Source organism: Anser cygnoides, chromosome 26, assembly GCF_040182565.1.
Source record: "Anser cygnoides isolate HZ-2024a breed goose chromosome 26, Taihu_goose_T2T_genome, whole genome shotgun sequence".
NCBI lineage: Eukaryota > Metazoa > Chordata > Aves > Anseriformes > Anatidae > Anser > Anser cygnoides.
Window position 1 is genome coordinate 5,627,567 of NC_089898.1, and position 12,848 is coordinate 5,640,414.

Sequence of the window (12,848 nt, forward strand, 5' to 3'; positions counted from 1 at the left end):
CTTCACAAAATAACTAGATTATGAGAGAAGGAATTTCAGCAATGTAAAATTAAAACTTTCTCTTGACCTTTTTCTATTAAGCTGTGCTGTGAAGCAAGTATGATAAGGAGCCAGCGGAGTCAAAACTTTTAGTATTAAACAGCGTGCCTACTCTGCTGTTCATTAGCATTACAATACAATCAGGTTCTTTATGAAGATCTCAGATATTGATTTCGTTTCAACTGTGTCCCACTGGATTTGAATTGTTAGCCTAAATAAATTGTGTGACCTTTAAAGGTACTAAATTTTAAATGACCTTTTTATATTATTTAGAGCCTCAATCTGTGTATATACACAAATAATGGGAGGGGAGACAAATCAATAGATTTCTTGAGGTGTCCCCCATCTCATAAATGATATAAGCAAATGTTTATCTTAGTGTTCCTGGAAATACTTATGCTCATGGAAACATTTTTATCACCTGTATTGATGTGTTTTGAAGCTTGGCAGGAAAAAAGAAAGATTAAATGTTGAAATGTACAGAAGCAGACACAAAAGCAAGGGGCTGCATTGTCTTTCTCATGTAAGGATCTAAGAATTTCTGTGTATCATTCTCTCACTACACAAGACTGAGTTATGTGCATGACTGCATGCTAGCACAAATTTCCCAATTACATATAAAGAAAATTCAATCACACTGGATAATGGTAGCTCCTCCAAATAGTGCTCAAGGAACTGAGCACACAGGGAGCTGGGATTCACAGTAAAAATGAAGCCACATGCTTGCAGTGAATTTGCCACATACGACTGACAGGACACTGATGAGAAGGCAATGTCCAGCTCTTTCCAGTCCTCTTCTTTCTGTTTCTGTTATTCAGGCTTTGTGCCAGCTTGAAAAATCTCTGCGTATCATTATTTATCTGTACCGCCTCATGGCCAATGACCTGCCGCTAAGACCAGATTGCAGTTGTGCAAATGCACAGTGATGGACTCCCTTCCTAGAGCCTGGAGCTTTTGCCACCTCAGCAGGAAAAACAGAACAAAAAAAGGTAATTGACAGCAGACATGCAGGTAGTCTGCGTGCCCTACTTGTTAGTGTGTCCCCCAGCCTTTTCTCTTGCCTGGAAATAGCTGATGAAGATGAAATGCCACTGGCTTCCCTTATAGAGCTATTGATGTGCATTTCAATATTGTCTCCAAAAGGTCACAAGGAGGCTGTGTTACACAGCTTAAGTAGTTCCCTTCTGTTGTGGCTGCACAATGTCTTTCCTTCTTCTCTCTGTTTTCTTTTCTTTTTCTCCGTCACTCTGGTTTTAACACATTGCTATGCCTCTCTCTTCCCACTCTTTCTTTAAATAATATCTTTCCGATTTCCAGATCCATCTGAAATCAGAACAGAGAGCTGCTGGGGAACAGCCCATTTATGGAAAGAAAATCCAGAGCAGCCATGAACCGAGGCATACAGGAACAAGGACTCAGGCAGATGCAGGAATGGAAACTAATTTTAGTTATTCCATTGCAAGCTCATCACACTGTCAGTGTCACACTCTTCTTTATCTACCATATCACATCCAACAGTTGCCTCATGCCACAGCTATCTCCTGACAGAGACAATTGTGGGCCATATTCGTAATAATTTTGTGTCTGTATTTTGGAAAATTTCAAATCATATGCTGGGATGCTTGCTAGAGCACATTAGCTTGCATCACTCTCCTACTTCCCTGAAATGGCATATATGTCAGTGGTATCCTGATTAGAGAGCAGCTTTGAACCAAAACTCCTGCATTTATACAGATTTTGGAAAGGATTGAAGATGTGCTCAGCAGGAATTTTGAAAATTTCCAAACAAGATGTCTTAATGTTGATTCAGTCTGAATGTTGACATTTGATCAAAGTATTGTGATAGAGATACGTTATACCTCTTAACACCATGCAGTGGAAAAATATGTGGGCTTTTTTTAGATTTATCTGTGTTTTTAAGGGGTGATTAACGTCACCAAAGGCACTGATGTTTTTTTCTCCATTAAAACACATCCTTTCTCCTTTATTAATTCTGTATTACTTAATGGGCAAAAGAAGTCATGTGTCTGAGAATGAGAACTCTCCGTGTCATTTAGAAAAGACTCTCAGGCTTGACATTATTTTTTTCTCAACGGTTCTAGCACAGAAACAAAAGTTCCCTTGTGCTATAATGCAAATCACTTGCAAGAGCAGGTTGGGGAGGGGCAGGGGGTATTTTCTTGTGGCAAAGCAGGGCATTGCATTTTGAATTCCAGAAATGGAGGCATGATTGCTGACTCAAAGTTGTTTGAAAAATTTTCTTCTATGAAACAAGGATGCATCCCTTTTGTTATCCTCTCCTTCTTTCTTCTTTCTATACAGTGTACGTTCTTGCAGGACAGATTCTTTTTCTTATGTATTACACATGCAAATACGGAAATGTTCCATGACAAATAAACATGAAGCTTAAATGAAAACTGTAAAGCTGCTCAAGGTCACAGGATACTGGAAATGTCCAATATTTGTTTGGTTTCCTGTGTCTCCAGCCCTAAATATGGGGATTTGAAATTACAGTTTAAAGATCTATAAGAAAAGTCCCTAAAAGACCATACTGGATGCAAAGCCTTCCCTTGTGAAATCTGAAATGAAAAGCTCTTACCTCCATATTCCAGCCCAAATTTTACCTGTGATATTTATATTCATTTATAAACAGAGCAGACAATATTTTAATATCTTTCCCCTATCCAATAGATGATTTATTTAATCAGATATTTTTTCATCAAATATCTCTCTTTTTTATTACCAAACAAACAAACTAACTAAAGAGTAATCTGTAAGGAATATTTGATTTTCAGCAATGCTTTTGTATTTAAACCATGATCAATTACATTCTTTTCCTCTACTGAAAACTTAATCTCTTTGGGTTTTCTTTTATATGTTTTCAGAGTGGTCTTTTCAATAGAATCTATTCAAAAAAGGAATCAGGGAGAAGGAGTAAAAATAGAAAGAAAAAAAGGAAAAGAAACAGATTTATTCATGTTTAAAAAACCTGAATATCTAATAAAATTGGATTGTAAATCTTATGAAAATTTTTTGTTATGCACTACTGAACCAAAATCCAGCTGACTGAGTTTACACGTGGAAAAATTACACGTGACTTCTTGTAACTAACTGGCAAGCTTTCTGTTTATTCACTGAGGAACCATTTAAGTCACAAAAGCCCAGGACATGTAAGCAAACATTAAACACTTTCTCTTGGAAAAAGTTCCACATCCCAACACTTTCTGAGTGTGTTAGTGAGAGCAGGTTTTTCTCCATGCTGAAAATCATGCTAAGGAAGGGTAAGGATGCTTAAAAAACACTTCACATTCTTTTTTCCCAACTTCCTCTTACCCAGGGGAGCATCACACCATTTCAATCATGGTGTATCGTCGACCTTGGCACTTCGTAAAGCTCTGCTTCACTTTCTAGGCTTTCAGCGCTGAGCTTGCCTCACACATTCCTGTTCAAACCCCTGCTCTTCTGCTGCCTCTTGACAGAAGAAGCCGTAAAGGCATCAGCTTGGAGGAAGCTGCATGGTGCCTGAGATTAGAGTCTATTTTGGAGACCCACAATCTTCAGGACTGACCCTTTCGACAGCTGAGCTGTTCCCAGGAGTTGCTGCCGCATAGCCTCGGCTACCGCTGTGTCAGCCGCGCTCACGTTCTTGCCCGAGCTGCTTAGCACTGTGAGTGCGAACGGCCCTCTCTCTGCACACCTCCTCCATGTCTCATGGCATGAGAATGGAGAGTGTCCAATCTAGAGTGCCACCTCCACCAGCAGCCAGCTCGAACAGGAAGGGCGAGGCATTAGTTAAACAATGCCATAGTTGCATTGAATATTGTTCCCTGATTCTGTCGGGATCAGTGCAAAGGCTAATGTTTCCATTAGCTACATTTTCCCATGTACAACTTTGAATTCTCTGGGGAAAAGAACCCAAATTTCCTAGGAATGAAGGCCAAGAAACCTTTCTGTAACGCTACCTGCCTGATGCACAATTTATTGCTCATGAAATGGGGTCATCAATTATGCTACAAAATTTAATAACAATTATACAGTAATGCCTATTAATGTTCTCTCTCTCCATCTACCTCAGTTAATCTGTTTAGCATAGATTTCTTGAGGGTAGTTTCCTTTCCAGGATACTTATTGTACATGTAAATTGCAGTGCATGTGAAAAAAAAGACCAAACCTCTTAATTTCAGTGACATGAAATAAAGCCATTCTGTTAAATACTTCAACTCTGGAAAAAAAAAAAAATCACGTTAAATTAATCAGCCTAAAACCTAGGGAAACAGGAAGCTGCTTTTATATCAGATGTACTCTATGGGTTCTCCTCATTTGGCAGATCCCCAACAGGGTCTAAGTTGAGTAAGCTAAGAAACTCAGTGAAAGCTGGTTTGTATATAACACAGCAGGCTGCATTGCCTTTCAGCATGCTATTGTTCAAGGAGTTATCAAAACAAGAGTGGAAATGCAAAGACAGCTGGAATGTCTGAGCAGTGATTGTGCTTCTCATGAGCCACTGAATGAAGATGACATATTTGTGGGTTAAGGAATTTATGTCAGATCGCTGTGTGCACACTACATTTTACTTACATATTTATATCTACGGGGTGTGAACGTACAGATTCACAGAAAATGTCTGGACTTAGTAAGGCTTAGAGAGGTCAGTAGCCCAGCCTCTGCTCGAAGGCAGTGTCAGCTCTGCTTATGTCACTGCCAGAGCAGTTACAGTAACCTTGTTCATTTTTGTCACCCAGCAAACCAAAGCTGCACAGCAGGCTAAGTTTTAAACTGTAGGAAAGTGGAGTGAACATGGAAAAACTCTTCTGGCTGTAGAATTGTTCGATTAACAGAATAATAGAAAGGAGACTGACTTTATGTGTGCTTAAGGCTCACTCCTCAGAATCACCAGTGTTCATAGCAAGGGCAGAGATTCAGCGAAAAACCTCAGTTGTACAAATACTCAAAAAATGCTTTTAAATTTAAAACCTTTAGCTCTAAAACTCACAGAAAACTCAAAACCCTCAGAATTGGGCCCTATAATGCTGTAGATCCCAATGCCTACAAGCTCTGAAAGGCATATCTCTGCTTGCTGTTGCCTATGCATTCAAGCTGTTATTCATGCTTGTCTGAGAAGGAAAACCAGATATGAGCAAGCACTAAGGATAAGGCCATATGCTGTGAAGTGCTGAGAAGATTCAGCACCTCTTGCCTTCCAACAGGCAGGAGCTCCTATGAAATGCTTACACCCTTCATGGAAAAATATATACATTTATATATATGAAGTCAGTGCATTTCTGAAATTAATATTTAAGCATAAAAAGGACCTTTTGAAACCACTTCTGTAGGTACTATTGCTTTCATAGCAAATGTACTACCTGTTCACCTGTCTATGACAAACCATCTCAAAGATCTCCTTTTACAGTAGCCAGTTACTGTACTGAAGAAAAGAGTTAGGGCTATGTTCCCTGACTCTTTTCTCACAGTTTTCATTGTTAATCTCCCTCCCTACGGCCATATGGACCTTAGCTCAGCATAGTCAGGTGATGAATCACAAGCAAGAAGGCTGTGCTTTTCTTTTTAAGTTAATTAACATAACTGACCTCAGCTCAGCTCCAGAATTTCCCTAAGATTTTCTGTGTTTAGCTCTGGAAAGCCACAATATTCAGAGAAAGTCTTTGATAAGGCTGAAGAGGATTTATAGATAAGGTTGTACAGATAACCATGAAATCCACCCTGAGATCTAAATTAATCTTCCTAAGCTCAAATATCAACTTCCAATGCAGCTAAGCAGTAACAGGGACCTTGATAATGTGTTTTGGTTTATTATCAAGTTTCCTGTGCCTAGAAGGAGAAAAGTTGAATAAAGCCAGGTTAAAAGGCCTAGCTGATGTACCTGACATCAATACCATACATGACTTTGACAAAGATATTGATATTTATGAAAAAAAAAATATAAAAATAGAGAGTATTAGTTTAAATAAGCATGGCTTGAGTATCTTTCTAACTAAGTCAGCTAGAGTTGTGGCCACTTCTGCCAGTGACAGATTTGGGCTATTGAAGAAGGAAGAAAGTTGCAGAGATGGGGTAGCAAATCACTGGACATGCTTAGCCAGAATGGCTAAGATGGCTAAATGGCTAAATGGAAGAGTCCAGAAAAATCAACAAATCAGTTTAGGTTTACTCTTTGGTAAAGCTCTTGGTAAAGCTCTTATTGGCAGCAAAACTTTGCAGTGGTAATGAGAAGAAATGGCCCTTCATCTTGAAGTTGACTGCTAGAGAGGAGCTGAGCTCTGGCCCTGTAGCCAAAACAAGGCCACTTTGAAAAAGTCTCAATAATGAAGTGATTTAAGTGGTCAATGTTATATAACAACAATGTTATATAACAACTTGCTCAAGAAAATATACATATTCTTTGCATGTGCGATGCTCACATTTTGTTGAAATTTGCACGTCAGCCACTGAACAACTTTAGCACACCTTTTTGGCAAAAACTTTTCCAGATACCCCACATTGTACCTCTGAGCTATTTGAAGTCGTGCAAAGGTGAATAATGAAGTCAGTAGTCTGTTGGCCTTTGTGCATTTTCAATAGTTTTTGGACAGTCTTGTGACTAAATAAAAAGTAACTGTAACCTATAACCTCCCGAGTCAAATATGTAAGATGTGAAAGGAAGAAAATATTTTCTTTACTTTCTCTGTTTCTGAGCCTTTATATGGCACATGGCATTGAGCACTGGCATTCAACCAGTGTTAATGTTCAGATCAGGAAAGAGTGTTTTATAGCAAAAACAAGCACTGAAAATAAATAAAATAAAATAAAATAAAATAAAATAAAATAAAATAAAATAAAATAAAATATGAAATAAAATAAAAGTCCTTAATCACTAAACAACACAGTGCCTTATGCATGTAATATGGTGTCTGCATAAAAAAAAGGGCTCCGTTTTTTTTTACAGTTTTACAGGCCATACTCTGATCTTCCCTGACTCATATTCACTGTCTTCAAAGTGCTTTTCCCAGTGAAGCCCTTGCAAAGTGCAGCTTTATAGCTGCAATGTGAGAAACCCTCCTCACCCAAATATCTTGAGCTCAAAAGCTTCTCTGCATTCAGGGCCTTGTGACCCCAGTGTTGCTGTAGTACCAACAGCTCCCCTCCTGTGCTGCAAAGGCACAGAAGAATGGACCTTTTCCCAGAGAGGTTCCTTTAAAAGTGAAATTTTAAAACTTATTTTTATATTAGTTTTTAAAAAGCTAGATTTGTTACCTTAAAGGAGCTATTCTTTGCCCTTGGTGCAAAATTCATAGGTTTCGGCAGAGGCTCTGTAGAATTTACGTTAGCTTGAAATCTGTGTGGATGAAATTGTTCACGCACGCCAAAGGAAGTCAGCTACCAGGAGGCAGAAAGTAAGGGCAGTTCCTCTCCGAGGAGAAACTCGTCCTATCTCCTAGTGTCCTAGCGCAAATGTTTACAAAACGCTCATTAAGGGAAAGGGGATTGCAAGATAGCAACAAATCTGGTGAACAGCTTACACTACATGAGATAAGAGAGGCAAGGCAACCATAGAAGAGAGCAAGCCATATCCAATTACTGAGACCTGGTTTTGGGGAGGGGGAAGGGGGAGAGAGAGGACGGATCACAAGTTTCAAGACAAGAGCTTCCAAACTTGTCATCTCCCTGTGACACAAGCGGCATATAACCCAGGGGATAAAACCGCCACTTAGCCCACACGAGAGCTAGAGCTTGTTGAGTGTGGTTGGAGACTAGAGCGAAGCCGAAGCCATGGATTCTGTAGTCCTCCAGCTGTGGGCTGTCCTCTGTCTCTTGGTTCACTTTGCTGCTTGCAGTCCCATCCTGAGCTTGGAGCACTCTTCCCTGGAGGAAGACGTGCCTCTTTTCGATGAGATCCTCTCCGAGCAGGATGGTGTTGATTTCAACACGCTGCTTCAGAATATGAAGAATGAGTTCCTGAAGACGTTGAACCTCTCTGACATTCCCCTGCATGAAACGGCCAAGGTGGACCCACCAGAGTACATGCTAGAGCTGTACAACAAGTTTGCCACTGATAGGACATCTATGCCATCCGCAAATATTATTAGGAGCTTCAAAAATGAAGGTAAGATATGTGCATCTCTAGAGGAAGCAAATAGAAATAAGCACCCTTGTAGTCAACATGAAATGTATTTACGAGGCATTGAGCAGGAACTGCACTAAGAGGAAAAACTGCCATTCATTGAGGCCACCATCGGAAATAGACAACTAATACTGTATGTACCAATGTAAGCCAGATACAACTTGCTGCAAGATAGATCCCTTGTCCTCTGTTTTTGAGATTGTAAGGTTTTGGGGGAAGAAGATGTTCCTTTAGTGTTTGTATGGCACTAACTATAATTTGGGTACATTTTCATTATCCCTAGAATGACACCCATCTTTTGCAATTATCTGCCTGATTTTCAACTGGATACCTTCATTAATATTTGAAATTAAGGCAAGAAATTGTTTTACACATTGTTCAAATGTGCAGTATTTTCATATTGAGAGCTTAACCAAATATGGCTTTCTGTTAATATCCTCTCGTTATTGATCTTCACAGGATTCATCATGTTTTCTTCCTCTGACATCTGAGCATAGTTCAGAAAATATACAGAAATACGTGAAGCAGAATTTTGGATAACGCTTAGGTTTTACTTTAGGGGAGTAGAATATTTTCTATTAAAAAAAAAAATGTTTCTGCTTCAGCATTTCCCTTCAGTTCAGGAAGGTCAAGATAACGTTTCAGTGCTAACATTCAATAACTTGTCAATAGCTATTTGCATCATTACAGGTTTTACAGGTAAAAATGTTTTTCAGCTAACTATTTCCAAATACCAGTTATTCCACTTGGCAAATACAAGTGCGTTAATTAATTATTTTTAACAACTTAGAGATATATGCTACTATTCAAACTGTCATGGGATTTCTCTCCTACTTCACTAGTCTACTTAATGAAGTATATCAGGTAATATCGTTGGTTTTTTTTGGTTGGTTGGTTGACTTTTGTTTGTTTCTAACATTTGCAATTTAAAAATAATGAAGTATAAGGAGAGATGGTGCACAAGTTATTTCAGTTTGGCAACACAGATGTGACGAGAAAATCCATCAGCTCTGTTCTGCTCTGCTCTATCATTCTGCCAGGCCCAGACACTCCTTATTGGCAACATGTTTATGGTTTGTAGAGGCACTGCATTGTGGTTTAAATCTTTTTTATGTATTCTTTTCTCCAGTGTGGAGGAATTTATTGAAAGATGAATGGCACACCAGTTACACCCACTGGTGAACAGTTATTCGCCTCAAGAGCTGTGCCTGTCACTGTGCATCAGTATAAATGCAGACATATGCTGGAATGCCTATTGTTCTTTTCTCATTTTGCATTATTCAGAAGAAATAAATGTGATAAAATTTGGCAAATTTAAACTATGCTGAACAATAAAATACAATGTGGTTTAGTGAAGTAAATCTGAAATTATTCCAGTGGCAAAACCAAAATTCTTTCTGATTTGCAGCATTGAAAACTCTACAGACTGACCTTTTCTTGAGTAATACAAGTAGTGGTTCACAGTTCTGTGCCTTTCTGTAAGCATCACATTCAATGTCTTTGTCATCGCAGCAAAAGTTCTGTACCAGATAGGGTAAACTTAGCGTAACTGTCTGTCATTTCAGTTTTTCTCTCACCTCTTCTAATCCAAAACAGCAAGATGCAAAGTGAGGATACTGATATTAACACAGCTTCATAAACACATGCATTAAAGGAGTGATGCAATTAATGTGTGGGGTTTTTTTTTCTATCTTGACAATTTGTGAAACTGGGAACCATTCTTTCATGCCAAAATAACTTTTTGATAGAGAAATGAATTACTTGTACTACTGTAGTGGTCAAGACAGTAGAAATGGATTATCCCGTGGAATTTTTTGTTCACCTGCTTACTGAAAACTAGCAGTAATGGTATTCATTGATTCCTATATTAAATTTGTTATTGTTATAAAGATGTTATAACATGTTGCACGGCTGGAAGTAGTTCTTTGTTTTAACCCATGCATAACGTCTCCATTGCAAATGGGGCTGTAATATTCTATCTGTTCTTAAAACTTGAGTACAGGTCTTAAGGGAAATGTTTCTTTTCCTATGGACTCCAGATCACTCTTCCTGACCCTACTATTGGTAACAATAAGGTATTTCACCCCATGGCCTTTCTAATTAAAGAGCAAGGTCACATCCTGACTTACACATGAACTCTTTTCTTGCCCTGCTAGTGCTCAACCATGTTCTTACATGTGGTGTAGCCTTGCCCTCCATCCTAGAGAATTACTCATGCTCATTTTCTGTATAGTCAGGTGGCATTTCTCCACCCTGTTGTCATCTGTAATGACTGAAGACTTGCTTTAGCATACCAAGGTCAAGGAAATCCCAACAATTACTCAATTACTTCCAGTATAGAGATTAAAGCTAAACATCCCTGTGCTTGAATAGCATTGCCCTTCAGCTCTCCTACCCTGTGTAGTGTGTTCCTACCCTGGTGAAGTGCGGAACGTATTCAGCTCCCACCTTATCAATAGACAGGTAGAGAGATGCAAGCAGAATGGCACTTTTTTTTTTTTTAATGAATGGATGGAAGTGCAAAAAAGGAAAAAAAAAAAAAAGAAAGAAAGAAAAAGGCAGGTGCCTCAAAACCTTCCTCATGTCAGTAGGACAGCTCATGTGCTTAAGTTAACTGCTTGCTTAAGTGCACTGATGGAGCATGGCCAATACTTGCAGCTTTATCAGTGTCACTTTTCTACAAACATATCAAAACTGGAGAAGTCAGAGATGAAGATAGTAGTAGATCACAAGCAGTTTGCCTCTGCAGAAATGTTACACATAGTGTCTACGTCCTAATCTGTCTTCTGAGTTACAAGTAGACAGCACAGTAATTCAGCAACAAATACATAGTCGTTAGCTAAGACTCGGGCATTGCCTGAAGAAATGCATATTGCCTATGTATAAACAAACAACACAGATAGGACAGACAGTCTGAATGACAAGCAGATATTATGTTCTTCTTATACAAGTTATTAACTAAAGCTGCCAAAAGTGCCTGACTGAGTACAGCTGTTTGACTTTGCTCACTTGAAACCCATTGAGTCTGTAGCAGGATTTCTGTTGATTGGCAGGTCACTTTGGGTGTTTGCCGCCTGTTCTTCCTAACCAGGAGCCTTTACAGTTTCCCAAGAGACTTTTCCTCCCTTTGTGATTGCCCCTCTCCATTGGTGAGGGACATTTCACTGGAAGGGAATAGTTGCTAGCACGGAAACTTTAAGCAGACCAAGATACAGCCTGCTGTTCTTGCATATGCAGCTTATCTGTCTCATGTTCACTCCAGTGCCATATCCTTCTACCCTTCCTATTCTACACTTGCTGTTTTTCCTCATTTGTTAAGCAGGTACCACAGAGCAACCTAGAATTGATATCATTTCAGTATTAGGCAATATATTTTTAACATGAAATCCTTCCAGGTGACAAGGAAGTCCCTGGAAGACTTGGAGCAGAAAGAGAATCTTTAAATCCAAGTTTATGGGCTTTATCATATCTGCAATCTCTCTGTCCTTAAACATCTAGAATGAAGTTGGCCTTTTTTCCAAGTACAGTTTTAGGAAGTGATGAAAAAACACTCACCTGAAATTATTTCATTGAAACCCAGCAAGGCAAAACATGTCAGATGAACTTCAGTGCACGTGTTACTGGATGTATTGACCCTTCTAAAATGCATGATCTTTGTCATTTCCAGATCTGGCTTCCCACCCAATTGGTATTACAGGAGTTCGGAAATACCCCCTTCTATTCAATGTGACCATCCCTCACCATGAAGAAATCACCATGGCAGAGCTGAGGCTCTACACCTTGGTAGAACGGGACCAAATGCTCTATGATGGGCTTGACCGAAAAGTCACAATTTTTGAAGTGCTGGAAAACGACCACATGGGGGTAGAAGAAGAAAGAAAGATAGTGGCGCTGGCATCCAGACAGATCTATGGCACAAGCAGTGAGTGGGAAAGCTTTGAGGTCACCGAAGCCATCAGGCGCTGGCGAAGGGCAGGGCTGACCACGCACCGACTGGAAGTTCATATTGAGAGCAGGGAAGGGGAGGAGCAGAATGGAGAGGGGAAACTCGATATCGACATCAACTCTGAGGCTAAGCATGTGCCCCTGTTGATTGTGTTCTCTGATGACCAAAGCAATGACAAAAAAGAGGAGAAGCAAGAGTTGAACGAAATGATAGACCATGAGCAGCTCCTGGACTTGGAGAACCTGGAGGTTGGTAATTTCCATGGCCACCCTGGTGAGGAGGCACTGCTCCAGATGCGTTCCAACATCATATATGACTCTACTGCCCGAATCCGGAGGAACGCAAAAGGCAACTACTGCAAAAAGACTCCACTCTACATAGATTTCAAGGAGATTGGCTGGGATTCCTGGATCATCGCTCCAGCGGGATATGAAGCTTATGAGTGCCATGGAGTATGCGCCTACCCCTTGACAGAGCATGTCACACCAACAAAACATGCAATTGTCCAGACTTTAGTTCACTTAAAGAATCCCCAGAAAGCCTCCAAGGCCTGCTGCGTGCCAACCAAACTTGATCCTATCTCTATTCTCTACCTAGATGCAGGGGTGGTCACCTACAAGTTCAAATATGAAGGCATGGTGGTATCAGAGTGTGGCTGCAGATAGTAGCAGGGAACACATGCACAGGAGAGTGCACACGGGAAGTATTTAATGATTCAGTCTGTAAATTTGTACATTTCAGATT

At 39.7% G+C, this 12,848-nt stretch overlaps 2 protein-coding genes across 3 annotated transcripts in view; one reads left to right on the forward strand and one right to left on the reverse strand.

Moving 5' to 3' along the window:
• Positions 1 to 7,465, reverse strand: part of LOC106047642 (gastrokine-1-like) — a 36,095-nt gene extending 28,630 nt beyond the window's left edge. For both annotated transcript variants that reach the window (XM_013199221.3, XM_048053991.2), the window contains exon 1: positions 7,291 to 7,465. The gene's annotated coding sequence lies outside the window, so the exon portion shown is untranslated. The remainder of the gene's footprint in view (positions 1 to 7,290) is intronic.
• A 2-nt stretch (positions 7,466 to 7,467) lies between these two features.
• Positions 7,468 to 12,848, forward strand: BMP10 (bone morphogenetic protein 10). The gene is made up of 2 exons (XM_013199217.3): positions 7,468 to 8,140; positions 11,826 to 12,848. Exons 1-2 carry the CDS (start codon positions 7,807 to 7,809, stop codon positions 12,767 to 12,769), a joined length of 1,278 nt encoding a protein of 425 aa, XP_013054671.1. The 5' UTR covers positions 7,468 to 7,806; the 3' UTR covers positions 12,770 to 12,848.

Bases quoted from the DNA above. Each gene is read 5' to 3' on its own strand.
- BMP10 (XM_013199217.3), top strand. From the start codon at position 7,807: ATGGATTCTGTAGTCCTCCAGCTGTGGGCTGTCCTCTGTCTCTTGGTT. The intron at 8,141-11,825 runs GTAAGATATGTG...TGTCATTTCCAG, and splicing joins TAGGAGCTTCAAAAATGAAG to ATCTGGCTTCCCACCCAATT.